Consider the following 19,233-nt stretch of genomic DNA (forward strand, 5'->3'; position numbering starts at 1 on the left):
TGCCTATTGCTAAGAAAGTAACTATTTTCACAAATTCGTTACAAGTATACTTGTATATTTCTAACCACTTTCTATTTAAATGGGCAGGAGCACAGCAACTTTCCAACGGGCGATGATATCGAAAGACTATTTTGTTGAGCACTAATGGTAAAGAGATTATCTAAAATATTATCGATATTAAAGCATTTACTTAGTAAAATAGCACAATCAGAATGAAGGCAGGGTTCTTCAGGGGATTTTTTTCTATTTATATCAAGTGACGAGACGAACAAGAAGTGCGCCTGATGGTAAACTACACGCGTGTCCATAACAGTGGCAATGCTACTCAGAGCTTTAAATCACAAAGATCTGAGGGGCACTGCCACTGCGCCCGTCACCCTGAGACATAAGTTGACAAGTCCCATGTTGCCTGTAATTTCACCAGCACCCTTACCCTTCAAAACCGGAACACAGTAACGCTAACATTACTGCTTGGCGGCAGAAATGGGTAAGGTGGCAGTACTACCTTGGACGAACTCTATCACAAGAAGCTCCACTGCTACGATGTAATATAGCGTACTGAAGAATTTATTTATTTTCACGTGGAAGGCAATACAGCACCAAGAGCAATATTCTAGTATACCTATATAGATAATGTTATTTCTCATTCAATACCAACCATACGTCGCCAACTGAACCTCACAAGGTGCACTACAGTAATGGTAGGAGCCCTAATTGATTTCACGCTTTTAACATTAAAAGCGATTAAAGTAATCTCGAAAATTTGGACAGCCCACACGCTTTAGCGCTATAGTATACCATTAAGGTGAAAGTCAATTTTAAACGAAATCGATCTACTAGATTGCGTGGTCACATTAAAAGAAAAGATATAGGAAATACGGCAGAATATAATTGGAAATAGTGGCGGAAATTGGCTTCTCTTTAAAGCCAATTTCCGCCACTATGCCTATATCACATCTTTATCCCATGAAATATAAAAGTTCATATATTCGTATTATTTTGTTTAATTACAAGAGCTATATAAAAGAGCACTACCGTATATGTAACACTAACATAGAACAGTAATACAGTGTATATTTAACAAGAAAACGGAAAAGAATAACAAAACTAAACTTTAGAATAGCTTACCTCGAGTTGGCCGTTGATATTATTTTTGAAGGTAGACCTAGCCAAAAGGAAGAAGCCCCCCATTAATATCCACCATTTCTACATTTTCTACTCCCTTCCCTGTACACCACTAAGGTGAAATACATCATTAAGAGGTTTTTTTTTTTTCAAATTTTCAAAAATTCCTAAATTCATAACTTCCCAGGCTTGGTCATCTAAACCCGACGTACTGTTCTCCCTTGTTCCGACGTCTGTTTTAAAGTCCTACCGGATTTAGAGAGTGGTGGGTGAAATCTTTGAAATAGTTTAAATTAAAATCGACAGTTTGTTTGCATTCTTCAATGGATGTCCCGTGCTTGACAACCATTTTCACCACGAACTTCGAAAACAATAACTTTAAACAAAATACGGCGTGACAAGGCCGCACGCGAACCATCGCATCGCGCATCGCGCAAGTCGACTCCGGCGCAGTCGCGACCCAAATGTACCTAGCTGCCGGGCGCATCGGTGCAGCCTCTCCAATATCAAATTTTGAAAAAGTAAATCGTAAATAAAACTCGTAATTAAAACTGAAGCTATAAAAGCGAAAGTGACAATCGTATATGTGAAGTAGTAAAAGAGTGGTTGTAATCAATTATTTTAGCGCAAAAGAAATGTTTAGGGAACTTTATATAAAAATGTTAGAACACGTTAAAAAAAGTCTTAACTTTGTGGTACTTAATATGTTTTAAAATGTGTGAGTGTAATCATTGTGAATAATACTTTAACACTTTAAAAAAAAATTTGAAAACTACTGACGATGCAATAACAATAAATCTTGGACTGAGTGATATAATACTTGGGCAAGCAACATGGTTGAATTTGCTCTTGAAAATGTTGGTATAATTATTTTTATTTTACTTTATATTGCATTCTGTCACTTGATAAATTGCACTAATCTTTTAGTTTTATACACATCTATTTGTTTACCATAAAAATCAACTTGCTAACGTAACAAACGGCACCATCATCTTTGATCAAATTATAACCTTTTTTATAAAAAAAAAACCAACTTCAAATATTTGTGGAATTACGTCTATCTGCGAAGTTTATTGAGATCGGTTAACGGAAAGTAGGTGAAATCCAATAAACCGGATTAATACCCTAATTTGCCACCGTAAAAGGTGGAATATTTTTATATATTTATATTTTATTTTTAGAAAATATTTTTTATTTATTATTTTGAGAACCTCTTCCATTTTTTTGTAGTCGATTTAAAAAAATACATTTGTAAATAATAAATAATACAATTGAATTTTTCTATCATATTTTACCGTATGACAAATAAACAGTTACCCCTCTTTAAACCCGATTCGTAACGCATCTAATCTCAATTCCTACCAACCATTGTTTTCTCCATTCCCATCTCACAGCACACTAATGACGTTATACCTCTTTAATTCACAGAACCAAGCGGGCCCCTCCGACTTCAGACAGTATCAAGAACAGAACTACGGTTACGCCATGCACCAGCCTCAGAACCCTGGCGTGATACCCAGAAACCTCGGCTACGATAACCAGAAACCTCCAATACCTGCTAAAAACTACCAAAAGTCAGAGACACCTAATAATTCACAGATTATAACAGTCACTGTTGAGACCGGAAAGGATAATACTAGAGACGCACCTAAAAGCGCAAAGTCGGTCAGCAAAACGTATCACACGCTAAAAGACATGATATCGAGTAGATTCAAAAGTAAAGAAAGTGAGGAAAAGTCTGATCAAGAACCAAATTTAAACAATAGCGAAGACAGAAAACGGCCCGAAGAACAAGTGACGCCAAGAGAAACACCAAGAAAGGTGGAGCAAGGGATCTACGGTAGACCAATGCCTCAGAACAGACCTGAAGTACAAAATAGACCAGATGTGCAATACAACCATGGTATGACCAACAATGTGCCTAGCAACATGGCATATCCAAGTCCATCGCCACACAGGTAAGGAACTAAAGTAAATGGCCTAGAAGAGGTTTGACCATTTTTTAACTAAACATCTCTCATTGGATTACTATCAATTCTCTGTTAACAAAACTTTTATTAAGTATATTAGCGTGAACACGCGCGTCGTGGTAGGAAAATCTCAATAAAAATAAATAAATAAGCTACTTATAATACTGATTTCTTCCAGCCTTTACGGTCTGCTAGTCAAAATAATTTAACTTTACTTTAAAACTTGCTAATTAGCACCCATTAGCGTATACTCACAAATTTAAATAGCCTTCAAAAACTTTCAATTGAATCTTGATTACTGTTTTACACATTACAATGACAACCAATGGTGTCTTTAAACTCTAATATTATTAACATAGACAAAGTTATAAACCGACTTAATTCAATAAGCTTTATAATATAACAAAAAAAATGTTATTTACCACAAGTACCTACTTTTAAAAAAGCAGTTTTGTCGTCTGATGTAAAGAAAATTTTTGATTCAAAATTCGGCGTTCAATGCTTACGAAATCGCGCAAAAACAAAATACTATCTCTGAAAACAACACGTCAAAAAATCAGGTCATAATATCAAACACTTTAAAAGAAATTATTTTTTATAGGCAGTTAATGCAGCACCAAATAGTCCAGCAACAAATGCTGTTAAACCAGGCGAGATCGCACGAAATGTTGGCCACTCCTCACAGAGCACAAGCTTTGGGAGCTGATGCCCTGTACTCGCAATACGGACCTCCAGGTCGGCGAAGTGCAATGTATCAGAGAGACATGGAAGTTCGCTCCATGGCAAACTTTACGTCGTTGAAGACTGGACCACAAAGTCAGGTGAGTGTTTTTCCAAATAAATTTGTTGTGAGAAATGAGAAATCTCATAAGCTTAGACCGTAATTAAACTAGTACCGTCTAACCAAATCTAATTTACGCAGAACAGGCATAAAAATGACGTCTAATTATACGACATATTTTTGTTCTTATCACTGTTTCTTCTGTCACATTTTTCTATGCTTGTCTTTATACGTTTGTAAAATGTATAACTTGTTTCATAAACTCTGTAAGTACATTAAGTTGGTCTTCATAGTAATGCCCTGGCTGAACTTCGTTGCTCTGGTACTTATAGTACAGACTGGCACATTATTTTTGTCTTTCTTTCCCAGCATCTTGGCTGGTTTTAACTATGCATAGCATGCATGCCATGCTTCCATGTTGACCATGGTCAACCGGGACCATGGGACCTGTTAAGGGCCCGAAACATCGATTTGTTTGAAAAAACAAATATACGCGATTTAAATCCGGAAAAATAGTTTCATTTCCTATAGTTTTAACTACTCGTCAGAAATCAAATAAATGCAGTATGTTGAGGCTGTATGATGATGAGAACCTGTTTTGTCGTCTTCCATCTGCATGAACTTTCTGACAATTCGGCATGTATTTAAAGTTTGAGCTGTAAGGTTTTTTCTTTAAGATCTAAAATTTGAAACGGTGGACTAGATGATTGAGTAAATGCCAGGAGTGGAAAGGACAAGAAGTATACTTCTACTTAATATTACAAGTACTAGTGTAATAATATTGAAAGACCTAACCTAATCCAAAATAAAGCGTCAGTAGAAACACGAAAAGTCAATAAATACAAAAAATAACTACACGGTGAAAGTAAAGCCAATAAGGAAACTATTCAAAGTACCAATCAGGCAACCGACCACAGTCAACGCGCACCAAAAACACCCCACAAGCCCCGTTCGTTCCCACACGAAACAAAGAACAATAGTTCTCAACTATTAACCGCTTCTCACGAACGCAATTGTTAATAACATCTTACGAAGCCACAGAATTTTTGCTTGTAAGAAACTTGCTATCATTGTTAAAAGCTCACTTCAAAAATATGTCGATCTTTGAGATTTCTTTTTTCTTTGAAATTGTTCCCTTTGGTTACTGATCATACTTGTTTGGCTAATAACATGTGGCAAATTAATTTACGCTTGCAGTAAATACTTCGATTTCTTAGGTTTTCGCCATTATTACACATCGATACAGCCAATGAACACTACGCCAGCTTAATTTTTGGACTTGTTCTGTTTTTTTTTCTCATAAAATTTGTTTTTTCTTTTTTGTTTATTTTTTTCACAAAGTTCCCGAGTATAACATTAGGAAACAAACATGATTATTTACAAAAATAACAGAAAATGACCAAAAAATAAAGTCGGCGTAGTGTTTATTGGAGGTATCTCGACATAGGAAGAGAAACAATTTTTTCGGATCTAAATAACGACTGCCTGTCAGCCGTAACCATGGAACCTAAACGACCCGAAACGGCCCAAACGGTCCGATTCGTAGGTTTATTTGAAGAAAACAAATATACACGATTTATATCCGAAAAAATAGTTACGTCCCACTGCCAGGCGCGAGTCTCCTCCTAGGAGTTGGTTTAAGCTCTAGTACGCAATGCTAGATCAATGCGGGTTTAGGACTACATACGTTTTCCAAGATTCCTGATAAACCTTCTTTGACTTGAAGATTTTATCGAAGTATTTTCCTTCACCGCCACCGTTAGCAAGAGTTACTGCAGCTAAACATTCACAAATGCACGTAACATAGAAATTAAACTCATAGGTACATGCCGCCACAAAGATTTCAACCTTCGAACTTTCAATAAAGAAGTTTTTCTCCCACTAGGTTTCCAGACATTTCAAAATATCAAAGTTTAATCTAACACATTAAGAATTAATAATCATCGAATTGAAATGTATGCATCTAAAGAGTGTTATAACCTAATGTCAAACTAAACATAACTATTGTCGCCTTCACCGCTATACGTGTATAATACTAGGCTTTGTAATACGATAGACATTGTTAATTTTCGGAATTCGTCGCCACATACGCCTCAGAACTATAAACATTTCAAACTCTGTGAAAATCATGCATTGTTTTTGGTGCTTCTCCGTTTTCATCGAGATTGTTATTGTCCATTATACCGCTGCGAGCTCAGCTTCAACTCTTTCCTAGATTACTTTGGTTAAAACAGTTAGAAATCTTTTATCCTCTTTATAATAAATAACTTTTAGTAGCAAATTTGCTTGTGAAAGACTTCGTCCTGGGAAGTGCCACCTTACTTATTTCTGCCGTTAATTTGAAGGGTTAAGGATGCTGATGAAATTACAGGTACATGGGACTTGCCAACTTATGTCTTAGGGAGACGGGCGCAGTGACACTGTCCCTCACATTTTTGCGATTTTAAGCTCTGTGCTGCAACTGTCATGGTTACGCTTGTCGCTTACCACCAGGCGTACGACTTCTTCGTCCCATCTATTGACATCATAAAAAAAAATTCAAAACTACTCCTGCCCGTTAACACAGCCGACAGTAAAGAAGAAAAAAATTGTAATCACACATTATACCATCATTTTACGTTTTCGAAAGGGTAGGATTATACCTAATAAGAGTGTCTCGTGTGGTGGTTGTGGTGGATACACAAGTTGATACCACAGCTAAACAGCTTTAGATCTGTTTGGACTCTGATTACATGAACGTATATCTTTTTCTGACTTTAATTCTGTGTCGATAAGTGTGATAATAATATGCTAGACAACTACACCAATTATGTGGTCTCAAACTAGAATCACTGTACTATAGCAACGGAATTTAATCTGGAGCACAACCGAAAACATTCATACTAAAACCAACTTAAAAAAGTTTATTTGCCAAATTGGTACCAGCAATCGAATCTGGGACCTCTTCATCCAACGCCTACAATGTTAACCGCTAGGCTACCGTGGTTATCGTGATGACCCCCTAACACAATAATAATAATAACGCACACACTCAACATAGCCCCGCACTAAGGAAACTCAGTGTCGCGGGTGCCATGGACACACACATAGACAACCACAAATTACACCCAACTCACGATAGAAATAAATATAGGCCATACAAATATTTTTCCCGTCCTGGGAATCGAACCTGAGACCTCTGCGTGGCAGTCCGGCATGGTAACCGATAGACCACGTAGGCAATAACTAGTGTGTAATAATTACTTGGATTTAAACTTTCACGATTTTCACACATTATTTGATTAAATAACAGATAATCCCGAACTTAATCATGTATAAAACAAATTTTAATGAAAACCTAGTGCGGGTAGTTAGAAAACTCTGAAAAAACGGGCACCCGCCTCTTCCCTTCGAGACCATAGACGTTGCAATACGTCCGAAACGTCGAGGTAATTGAAATAATATGATTTATACAAATTATAAATCAAATAATGTGAGTAATAATTAGTTTGGAATTATATTTCAGCTGGTCTTTGTATTACACCCATAATTACAAATAATATTGTCAAAAAATAATTATAAATTATTTACACTAGTAAAATGAATAATTAAATTAATTGCTTTTCTTGCACATTAAGAATATATAATGATTTACATTGTTAGTATTCAAATATGGTTAGACTTATTTAATGTATGTTTTAAGGATTTTAAGGCTTTCGTGGTTATCCACAAAATGATTATCACTAGTCAGGTCATGGTCACAGGTTGACCCGTGACCGTGGAGTGTGTAACCGTTCCGAAATATCGGGAAAATAATAAGAACTCATACCGTAGTAAGAAACCTGTAATTAGTGATCAATTATTATTTATCTTTGAAAGTATCATCATTAAGTAGGTATGTGTACAGATTTGGTAAACTTGACAAATGGAACGTTTACTCGTCTTACCTGTTATAACCGTGTTTTGTTGTTTCACCGTTCGTCGTGTAACGAGCAATAAACTCCAAAGCTTATAATGCCCCACCAGTTAGCATTTAAGGTCAACATTTACTTCCTACAACATTCCTCCGCATGAAAAAATAGGTTTGCCACAGGAAAGAACATATTTTAACAAAAGGATCCAGCAGCTAAATCAAAACGATGCTTTTACGATCAAATAGTTTTTATTAGCCGCCGGTAGTAGGTACCCCATCTTTTATTTATCATTATATTGTCTTGTGTACAATAAATAATATTTGTATAGTGTAGTATTGTATTGTATTGTATAAATTTTATTTATTATATTTTATCATAGTCTATGTTTTATATAACTAATGTTTATTTTATTGACAGCTAAACTCAAAAATATAAACAAAATTCAATGCAAAAAAATCAAAAATATTGACGAAGAATTACTGTCAAACTTAAATGTTGCCAACGAATTTATTTTTGAGAAATACCGAACACCTACGATAAGAATCAGTTCGGGTAATTAAAAAGTTAATCTCTCATCTCACTCTAAACTCCCAGTTGCTAGTTGAAAACCTAAACTATTACATCTATTTCCGTCAAAAATCACACTATTTAAAACTAAACCACAAAAGTCAATCGACGTATATTCCTGGTATAGACAGCGTTTGTAGCCAACCGTAGCATTCGCGGTCGGCTTTATAAGCTATAGGCGTCAACAATCTTCACGCAATTTGTTCGACCAGTCTTCACATTTGGGATAGAATACGAAACGCTTTTGCAGAAACTAACTAAAGAAATTAGTCCTAAAAGAAATATGGAAAGATTCATGCTCAATTTTACTCCGCTTAATCGTAAGAACAGTGGGTAAATGCTTTGAAACCAATAACAGACATCTGACCACAATAGATTAGAACAAGTGCAGGGTATATTGCCCGGACAATGCTGTTGAAATTACAGGTACATGGGACTTGTCAACTTACTTACTTACTGTCTCAGGGTGACAGGCGCAGTGGCAGTGCCCCTCAGATCTTTGCGATTTGAAGCTCTGAGTGGCACTGCAACTGTTATGGACAGGCATGTAGCTTATCACCAGGCACACGATTTGCTCATCCCGTCACTTGATATTGTAAAAAAAAATGAGGTATAGGATACGGAGATCACCGGTATCCACATACCGGCACAAAATACCGACCGCAAGGTTGTACTCAGGTGATCGCTTATCTCTTAGCCGATCAGCAAAAAAGTTATGAATCAGTTCATGAATAGATGGTCAGAGTTAAAATGAAGAAATGAAAGAGGTCTACGAGCAGAAATCAATTGTCAAAGGCTGATATAGATGGATAAGACAAAATGACATTCTTCAATCAGTAATGATTGAAATTTTTAATTTTTTACAGTTAAAATATGGACTCAGATAAAAAGTTGTTGCACCTGCGCTTAAAACCTCTACGGTTGTGTAAGATAAGTAGGCACGTATTAAATCTTGCCAGCCTGTATTAAATCCAAAATAAATATATATATATTTAATTTCTAATGAAACAAAAACATTGTAGTAAACCAGTATACCTACTTTAATATTAACTTTACTTTCTTTACAGTTTGACAATTCCCATTCAAGACAAGACCTAAGAAGCCCACAACAACTAGAAAGAGAGATCGTCAGACAAAGAGGTTTCGTCGACGGTCGAAGAGCTTCCTCCCACCCTCATCTTCTCGATGACGCACACCCAAGACACGAACTCGCAACACCACAAATCCATGATCGATCTAGGAGAAATTCTCACGGGAACCTGTTAGACGGTACACCAAATGACAGTCAAAGAAATTGTGAAGAAAGAGAATCGGACGATGGAGGCTTCAGATCAAGATTAGTTGCCCAAGGACGATCCAGTTTTGAAGAAAGAATAAGAACAAGTGGAAGATCAGTTGATTCACAAAGGGCTCAGGAAAATGTGTACAGAAGAACTCCAGACAGTCACAAAGAGCGTAGAACACCTGACACAAATCAAAAAAAAGACGAACCTTCTACAAGTCAAGACAAAAATGATGAGAGTGCAAGCCAGAAATCAGCTGACAGTGTTTACAATTCTAGTGGTAAAGCCGAAGCGTATAACCCGCAACCTTCGTCATCGAGGCAGACTCCAAATCGGATAGAGGATTTGAAAGCGCTTGGAAAGAAGGGTGCTGGGTCTGGTGCTAGTTCAGGTAAATAAACGTATTGAGTATTGAGTATTAAATATAACCTATATAATAACGTCTATATGTTAAATTTTATTTAATATCTAAGTTTGTCCATCCACATTCACCTACTGATGTTAAAATCTACTCTTTGGAACCAAACATCATTCAATAACTGATATCAATCAACTCTTTTAACATCAGTCCTATTAGTATCACCACACCAATTAAGTTTCACTTGAATAATTTATAGACTACGACAAAAACGGTGGTCAGTCCTCAAACGTGGATTCGGGGCGAGGTAGTGTAGCGTACTCCAGTGGGCGAAGACCTGAAGCTAGCCTGCACGATACGTCAGCAGACTCCGATGCTGTAGGGCCTGCCCGCACCCAGCCGCAGGCGGGGACTAGTCAACAAAATAACGCACAGGGTAAGTCGTACGGCGGGCATATTAGATTTGCGTATTATCCTCGTAGAATTCGTTATCGGCCCTGAAGATTTTAATCCGAAGCCCATATTTATTCCTGACGCAATTTTGGATTCCCACAATGATCCAATCTGATCTTGGGATTAAATTTGAAGTTGTAAATGAAAAACATATATTCCAGGTGGTGAAAACGAATGGGCAGACCTGGTAGAATGCGAACTGCGACAGATCCTGGAACCAAAGCTGGCGAGCATGCGGCTTGATTCTTCAGGCAGCTCTAATAGTTCTGTAACTCCTCCATTGCCTCCCATCTCACCGTCTTCTGACATGCACAAGAGGAATAGGTAAATATGTTTCTCAGTGCTGCTGTAAAGATTTCATTTCAGTTTTTTTATATAATATCAAGTGACGGGTCGAACAAGTCATATTAGATGTTAGATATGGATAAAGTCTAGTACTGAATATTGATGAAGTGAAAGATTTTACTCCATGATTACCATACTTCTTCATTCCAGTTTACCAGGTCGAGCGTCAGAGTATCCTGAGGAGCGCAGACGAGGACGCGACTCTCCACGCTGGCATTCCCACAAGAAACACACTTCTAAACGAGACCACCATTATAAGAAACATTGTAAGTTATTCACTGACTTACGTATCGGACTGTCATTTCTGAATTTGGATAAGAGTTTAAAACGGTTATAATATCTACTCAGCTGCGGCAACAATTTCATTACGTTAGTCTTTGCATATAAACCAGTAGTAGCAGTAAAGCTCCTTGTGAAAGAGCTCGTCCAGGGAAGTACTCCAATGAACACTACGCCAACTTAATATCTGGACCTGTCCTTTTTTTGATATTGTTTTTTGTTTCTTTTTTTTTCATTTTGTTTTTCGAATTTTGTTTTTGTTTCTTTTTTTCTTCAGAAAATTCGAAGAGCATAATATTAGTAAGTAAATATGGCCATTTTTAAAATAAAAGAAAATGAGCAAAAAATAAGTTGTATGCCAACTTATTACTGCTAGTGTTCATTGGTGGTATCGATTTTTGTGTTTCGGTTTTAAAGGCACATGGGACTTGTCAACTTATGTCTCAGAGTGACGGGCGCAGTAGCAGTGCCCCTTAAATTTTTGTGATATGAAGCTCTGAATGGCGCTGTAACTGTTATAGGTAGACATGTCGCTTACCACCAGGTGCACAACTTCGTCACGTCACTTGGTATCGTAATAAAAACCAACAAACTTAATCTACCACAGTAAAAAGCTATTACTATAATAACATTGCTTATGCTAGTATTAATTATGATTAAAATATAAGTTAAGAAATAGGTCAAATACTATTTGATATAGTATTTGTCAGTGACTGGTAACTCACCCTTTAAAAATGAATCATGATTTCGAAATGAGCTATAAGATTTTTGGTCTGAGCGATTTAAGTCTAAAAACAATAATGCCTATGGTCTCATAGTTTATCACATTCCTAAATAGTTGCTAATCATGAAGCAAGAATTTGGGGCATAGAAATCAGACCCCCAATTTTCCTCTCTCGGAGGTTAATTCCCGCTCAGCAACCAAAAATCACAAAATGTTTTCCAGTATTCGGCCTGGACACAACAGACATGACATCAACAACAACCCGCAGCTTAGACCTCTCTTCACTCCTGGACGGCAGAACTGATAGCGATGCCTCGACGGGAGATGCAAGGGCTATCCGGAGGCAACTAAGAGGGCTGGAGAATATGTACGCTGAGGTACTGCAGCTGCTGGGTGTGAGAAAACCTGCTAATTTGGCTAAGCAACCTACTTGGGAGTCCAGGTAAGACTTTGTTATAAGAGACCATTGCCCGTCGAAAAATATAGGATTATTATGTCATTCCGTTTGGGTGACCGCAGTAAAACCATCATATTATATAAACAGCAAGGATGATCGCCTGACTTCATTTTGACAATAAGTGTGGACCCTTGCGCCTCCCATCATTTGACACTAGTACCACCAGCTCAGCGTTCCAAAGTAGGTATGTCGAAGTTATGAACTTTAAAACGGTAGGAAATGAAACTATTGTTTAGGATCTAAATAGCGTATATATGTTTTTTCAAGCAAACCAACGTTTCGGACCCTTTGCAGTTCCTTTGGGCAAGACTGACTGAGATGAAAAATCATCAGCAAGTTATGTCTAATATGAATGCAAATCAGTCTATTCGAAACTATAAATGTTATTAGTCAAATCCTTATATTTAATTTACCAAACACTGTTCCGATTTACGCTACTGTACGATTTATAAAATATTTTATTTTAACAATATGATGTTTTTACTGCAATACATTTCTTAATTAAAATAAATTTAAAAATAAAAATAACACCAAACATATTAATGAGTTGTATTGGTGTTTTGTTTCTGCTTGGGATTTTTCATCAGAGGAAATACTGGATCTTAAAGTGATGTTACGGAGAAACCATCTTCCCTGTTGAAATTAGGATGTTCCTTAATTTTTTATCATGGATTTCAGATTATCGTCAAAACGTCGATACGGCAGCATGTCTTCCCTCCCATCAAGTTCAGTTAGCAGTCGACCCGTGAGAGATAAAAGACGAAGCTCGCATGAGAATAGAAAGAAACACGACTTGAAGGTTAGGCAGAATGTTTCACGGCGCTGTTCTTTCCGTTTTTAATTATTTTTTGTAGTTGCAATACAGAAACGACCTCGGTGGCCCAACGGTTTGCACCGTGGGCGCTAAATGACAAGATCCTTGTTTTGATTTTCGGTAGAGCAAAATTTGGGAAAAACATTTCTAAATTGGTTCAGGTCTGGGTGTTTTGGGTATTGCCCCGGTTTTGAGACCAGGAAATTGGTATGGTTGTCTGACGCATTAATATTATTAGAGGAGTACTTAAGTAGATTTAATTATAATTATTAATACATAGATCGAACGCTCAGAAAAAAAAATTCCGATCCGGCCGGATTCGAACCGACGTCTTCTAGCATACTGTGCCAATTTTTTTTTTTCTGAATGTTTGATCTTTGTATTAATCATTATAACAAACTAGTGGAGTAATTTCACATAAAAATAATTGAATATCAATTCAATAAACATTTAGATTTAATTAATTCATTTTGATTATAGGTTATTTATTTATGTTGATAATAGATTATATGTTGCTTTAGTAGCAATAAAGCTCCTTCTGATACAGTTCATCCAGGGAAGTACCTATTTATGCTATTCAGCGGTAATTTGAGCATCACTGCGTTCTGGTTTTAGAGGGTAAGAGCTCTGATGACATTACGGGCACATGGGACTTGTCAACTTATGTCCCAGAATGATGGACGCAGTGGAAGTGACCCTCACATTTTTGCGATTTAAAGCCCTGAGTGGCACTACAATTGTCATGCATAGACATGTTGCTTACCACCAGGTGCACGACTTGTTCGTCCCGCCACTTGATATCATAAAAAAATTAAAAACTTCTTTTGAGAAAAGGCACTGAAATTGCATTCATTTTTGCTTTACAGGCTAAAGTAAAGGCTATAATAAAATATATTACGAGAAATATGTATAGTTGGTGGCAGGTAGGCTAGGAGCACCAGTAATTGAACTTAGTGAATTAATAAAATTAGTGTCATTTCATGTCATTTGCTAAAATTACAATCAAGAGAAATTGTACCAACGGAAGTGTCAATTGTCAGCTCCAACACATACACCGAACCGATCCCCATTCGGAGAGTAATTTCTAGGCGTTAACTTTCCTTAATCGTTCATTCACTGGAGCTCTTACACTAACTTCGGTTACTGGCATAAATCACATAAAATGGGACAACTACATTAGCAATTATAACTCTTACTTACTGTATACACGCCTACTTATAGTATCCGAGCAGATACGACTTGAGAAGTACACACAGTACGAAGTAAAGTGCGTAGAGAAAACCTCCAGGCTCTAAGCGGCGATGGACTCTGTATGACAGCTACAGGACTTTGTCATCTCAACACCCTCGAGAGCGCTCATTAATTATTCATTGAAATGTCAGTGGATTCAATTGAAATAATTCCCATAAACACTTACTATAAAGATATTCTTCCCACAGGGCATAAACAAGCGCTTCCAAAGACTAGAGTCCCACGTGGTGACCCTGGCCCGGTCAGTGGCCCATCTGTCCAGTGAAATGAGAACTCAGCACCTCGTCATGCAGGAGATGGACAACATCAGGGCTGAGATCGCTGCTTTGAGGCATATGTACAAGTAAGCAGTCTTTTTGAAATTATATGACTTGCTACTGGCGAGGATTGACAATTCAAGGACATGAACCGAAATTTCCGTGTTAAATAAGTTGATGATAATCGGTAAATCACTATTTATGGATACCTTTAGCACATGGTCTTTGCAGCAGATCAAGAGTGAGTTTCTATTAATGACCATTGTCAATTTTAATCAAAGAATAATCCTGTGCAAAGGGCCCAAAAGGTTGGTTTGTTTGTAAGAACAAATATTGTCGTCGCTTAGCAAAAAACACCGCTCAAGTCAAAAATTGGCGATTTTAACTTTTGAACGTTAGTCAAGGCCAAATAAAACGTGAATATCAATAAAAGTTTTACAACCAACTCATATACCTATGTTCATAAACAGAGCACTTATTATCAATAATAGATTAGAAAATCTAGTATGCAATAATATTAGTGCAGTTTTTTCACTCTCCTTTACAATTACTTCAAATTACTTGAGCGGTGTTGTTTGCTAAGCGACAATATGGGATTTAGACCCGGAAGAATAGTTTCATTTCCTATTTCGTATCTTCGTTAAAGAAACGTTAAACCAAATGAGTAAAAAAAACTTTTTTAATTTTCATTCAAGCCTTCAACTTTTTTGTAATATTACTTATGTAAAGTTATCAAGAAAATTTTTAGATCATCGACAACTTTATCAATTATATAAATAAATTATTATTATTTATACTTCCGTATTGAAGCTCTTGTTAGTACACATTTTTTTATTTATTATGAAAATTAATATTTACGACTTGTAACAATATGTTACACATCTACTATGAAAACAATCATTCTCACAGCGAATAGATTTTAGAAAAGACACCCAGTTCAAATAATCGTGGGTATAGAATAGTGCTGGACGCCGTAATTGCGAAGAAGACTAAGAACGGACGCAACAATGCCCCTGGGATATTCCTAATTTGTCCAGTGGACTGTCTATGGACACACTTTAAAGTGACTTTGTACTTTAAAGTGCTTTATACATACAATACTATTGGGTAGGCAGAAACAACGAATCTTCTTTCCAACCCTGCTAACAATATATCTTAAATCCTTGATTCGTATTACATTGTTTAGTGTTTATAGAAGGTTTCATCAATTTCTTCAGGTCCCAGCAATACATCCGCTCAGGCCATCAGCGGCATCAAGACCCGTACTCGTTCAGCAACCCTGACCGCGTCAAGAGGCTGACCAAGTTCTTTGGTGACGAGCCTCCTCTGATGAGACTGTTCCTTAAGAAACTTGGTTATGAGGTGAGTTTCCATATAAAACATTGTATCTTAGGAGAAACAGCCTTACAAGATCTGCGGGGTGTGGGAAGAGGAATTCAATGACAATAGTTCGTTTAAATCACAATGTCCTCGTACTGCTGAAAGCTGCTCGTATTTTTCTAATTTCTCACTTTGGATATATTTTTATACATAGTTATTGTCGATGGTTTCCTTAGCATAAAGTCGAAAAAACATTTCATACGTACAAAAAGAATAATGTTGAAGTTCCAAGTTGAAGTTCAATCTTATTTTCCCTTTTTTTTTCACAATTGCATATTTTTCCCTTTGACTCCAAATTATCTTAGGTTACATATCGCACATGAAACCACATACTGTCGTAACTTGAAATTGTGGAACTGGGAAAACACAATATTAATTGTTCCATTTATATTAGTTGATCTACAGATAAATTATAAATGAACTGCATTCAAGGTACTACTATCGTTATGTTTAACGATACTAAATTAATATATGAAAAAGCAGAAGCCAACTTGTTTGCGTTATTTACATTTTTTCAGGTCATATTAATTAATATAATGTTAGTATAGAAAATATAATCAACATTTCGCACTCCCAAGGAAGAATGGCATAGGTGGAGTTAAGACAAACATATTTATTGCTCCATTAGATACAGAAAAATATAACCCTCTCCAATTCTTGTAACTTTATCTACAATAACATTAGTCCATAGTTATAAGAATGGAGAAGACGTGGGTTATATTTTTTTGTATCTAATTGAACAATAAACGTTTTTGACGTAACTCCACATATGGTGCGATTTACTTAGTTCTAAAAATAAGTACCTAAATGTATAATGGTCATTTCTTCTTATGTCGTCATTTCAGTCTTAGTTTTGAGGCCCAACATAAAACTATCAAAGTTAATGTATACAAATGAAAAATTTTTTGCGTAGCTCAGAACAGATTAAAATAGGCATTGCTTTAATTTATTTTATGTCTCAGAGAAAGAGGATCAATCATTAAAAAAGATGACCGTTTAGATTTTTCTTGCCTAATGCTTGCAAATTTAAAATCATCATTTAAATACAAATGCCACATTTATTTACAAATACTGCCCCATTGCTTACTGACGTATGTCTTTACTTTCGTTAAAATACAATACAATAAAGTAAATCAGTTTAAAAAAAGAAACAAGGTACATGACGTTATTGTAAAAAAAAAGATATTATTGTACCAATCCAGACCTATAGATAGTTCAAGTTCCAAGAAAATTGAACTGTTTTCCAATCTAAACATACCTATATATATAGGAGAAGGGTCCAGTGCAATTTAATGGTAGATGTACTGTGCGCACAGCAAAAATTATAAGTTCTAGAAACATGGAAAACTTGAGGATATGTTACTTTTATTTAGTATAGGCGTACTAAGATAAGAACAGATTCTGAGAAGGTGAACAAGGGTAATCATGTTTGTATAAAAAATCGTATTCCTTGAACTTACAAAGCTGAAAGTGAGTATAAAATATTATTCTACTATTGCAAATGGCAAAAGGTAACATGATACTTTTTTTAAGCTATATCTAAAAGGGTTTTAAAGTTTATATGGGAACTTTTTAACGCGTTGTTGCGTGGTTGCGATTTTTTGAAACTTGATTTGCATGCTTTAAATGCAGAATAAATAAATACGTATGTCAAGGGTTTGTAGAAGTATTTTTTAAAAACCCTTTTCTATAGAAAATCTTATTCCTTACACTTGTAAACTTTTTTTTTAGTCTAATGTAAGTGTGTATTTGTCCTCCATCTCACCTGATGGAAAGTGACTATGAGGTCGACGATGGAGCATTCACACATAGATAATGCCTATTCACTCTCACCTTGAAAAGGTCCAAGTTATAACGTTCAGGGAACAAGTCTGCAGGCAGGGAATTCCACTCCATAGCCGTCCGCCTTATAAAAACGAATATTATTAATTTGTATTTTACTAGTACATAAGGAAGTCCAAATTTTACGCGGACAAAGTCGGGGGCAACAAGTTCTTGTCAATTAATAAGGGAAATAAATAAAAGCAGTTCGTTGGTATTTATAATTATTTCGTTATCATTACACGTGATTTATGTTCAAGCGATTGAACCCGGATAATTTCTGCGTAAACAAGTGTATATCAATGATAACGTAGCATTATTGGCTTTATAATTATCTAGCTCTCAGAATAATATTAACTACAATTTGTTCGCCGGATCGCCACTCAGATAGACACTGGGATCACCGCCCTGAGTTGTGCTTGATTCAACAGGTGGCCATTGCCATCCAGTGAGGCAGCGTGCTCCCATTATAGAGCTAATGCTGCCGCTATAATGGGAGCATGCACGATATATACATATGTAGGGCGGATTTTTTTTGGATTGAATTATTTTACGAAATCTGTTGTAAATCCCAATTTTTGTATTTTTGTACCTAATTGACGAAGCGTAGTCCTGATCTTTAGCTTGTGAATTCTTGATACTACTTACGATTTCAATCTAGCAACTAACATTAAAAGATGATCTTGCTTGACGTACTCCAGAGGAGTCAGCTTAAAACACAGCTTTTATGTATCATTTTGAAAGAAAAAGGTTTCCAGTTCAATTTTATACTGTAGTTTGTGCGTTATGTGATGTCAAATATCAAACAAACCGATAGTCAGAAATTTTAATAACCACTGTTTTGGTTTAATATTGGCATCTAGTAAGAGTGGTTACACACTGCGACTTTCAGCAGCGCGTTTCATGAACGCGCGTTTCCTTCGCTACACTTGCGATTTATAGGCGATTGCCTCCATGCAAACGCGCGACTGAACACGAACCTAGATTTTAGGAGGTGAGGTGTAGGGGGGCCGCCTCTCGCGTCCCACAATCTGCGCGTTTAAAATTAATATTATGAACAAAATAAGGCAGAGAAACTTTGACACAGATCCGACGTTGACAAGCGTCTTACGGCGACTGACGGACCACCAGACGGCGTGGAGTGTCGTTAAACCGCTGGGCAATTTCATGTTTTCGGTTAAATGGGAATTTGATAACTAAGTATAGGGCCTGAGTTGAAAACAAAAAGTTAACAGGTTCTCTGTAGAGAAATATCTCCAAATAAAATTAAGTGCAAAGTTAGGCACTTTATCCTTAAATAATTCGTTTTAGACTTTTATTTTACCCCATTTTCGGGATCTTATATGATCGAGTAAAGTGCATCCTATCATGTAACGAATTAGCACATTCTTTAGAGCGGCAATACGCTTTATAAGCGATTACATCGATGCAATCGCGCGTTTGTATCGATGCAATCGCGCGTTTGTATCGATGCA

General features: G+C 36.4%; 1 protein-coding gene across 2 annotated transcripts in view; it reads left to right on the forward strand.

Annotated features, from left to right (window-relative positions):
• Positions 1 to 19,233, forward strand: part of LOC113239067 — a 54,889-nt gene that overhangs the window by 33,737 nt on the left and 1,919 nt on the right. Inside the window, exons 4-14 of one of the 2 annotated variants that reach the window (XM_026475944.1) lie at positions 2,554 to 3,083; positions 3,697 to 3,916; positions 9,404 to 9,605; positions 9,795 to 10,010; positions 10,237 to 10,413; positions 10,592 to 10,754; positions 10,926 to 11,041; positions 12,001 to 12,220; positions 12,914 to 13,034; positions 14,489 to 14,643; positions 15,775 to 15,919. In XM_026475944.1, coding sequence (XP_026331729.1) covers positions 2,554 to 3,083; positions 3,697 to 3,916; positions 9,404 to 9,605; positions 9,795 to 10,010; positions 10,237 to 10,413; positions 10,592 to 10,754; positions 10,926 to 11,041; positions 12,001 to 12,220; positions 12,914 to 13,034; positions 14,489 to 14,643; positions 15,775 to 15,919 — 2,265 coding nt within the window. Of the gene's footprint in view, positions 1 to 2,553; positions 3,084 to 3,696; positions 3,917 to 9,403; positions 10,011 to 10,236; positions 10,414 to 10,591; positions 10,755 to 10,925; positions 11,042 to 12,000; positions 12,221 to 12,913; positions 13,035 to 14,488; positions 14,644 to 15,774; positions 15,920 to 19,233 lie in introns of both variants that reach the window. The other variant, XM_026475937.1, reaches the window with a different exon arrangement.

Source organism: Hyposmocoma kahamanoa, unplaced genomic scaffold, assembly GCF_003589595.1.
Source record: "Hyposmocoma kahamanoa isolate Upper Pololo Valley unplaced genomic scaffold, ASM358959v1 114, whole genome shotgun sequence".
NCBI classification, from domain to species: Eukaryota; Metazoa; Arthropoda; class Insecta; order Lepidoptera; family Cosmopterigidae; genus Hyposmocoma; species Hyposmocoma kahamanoa.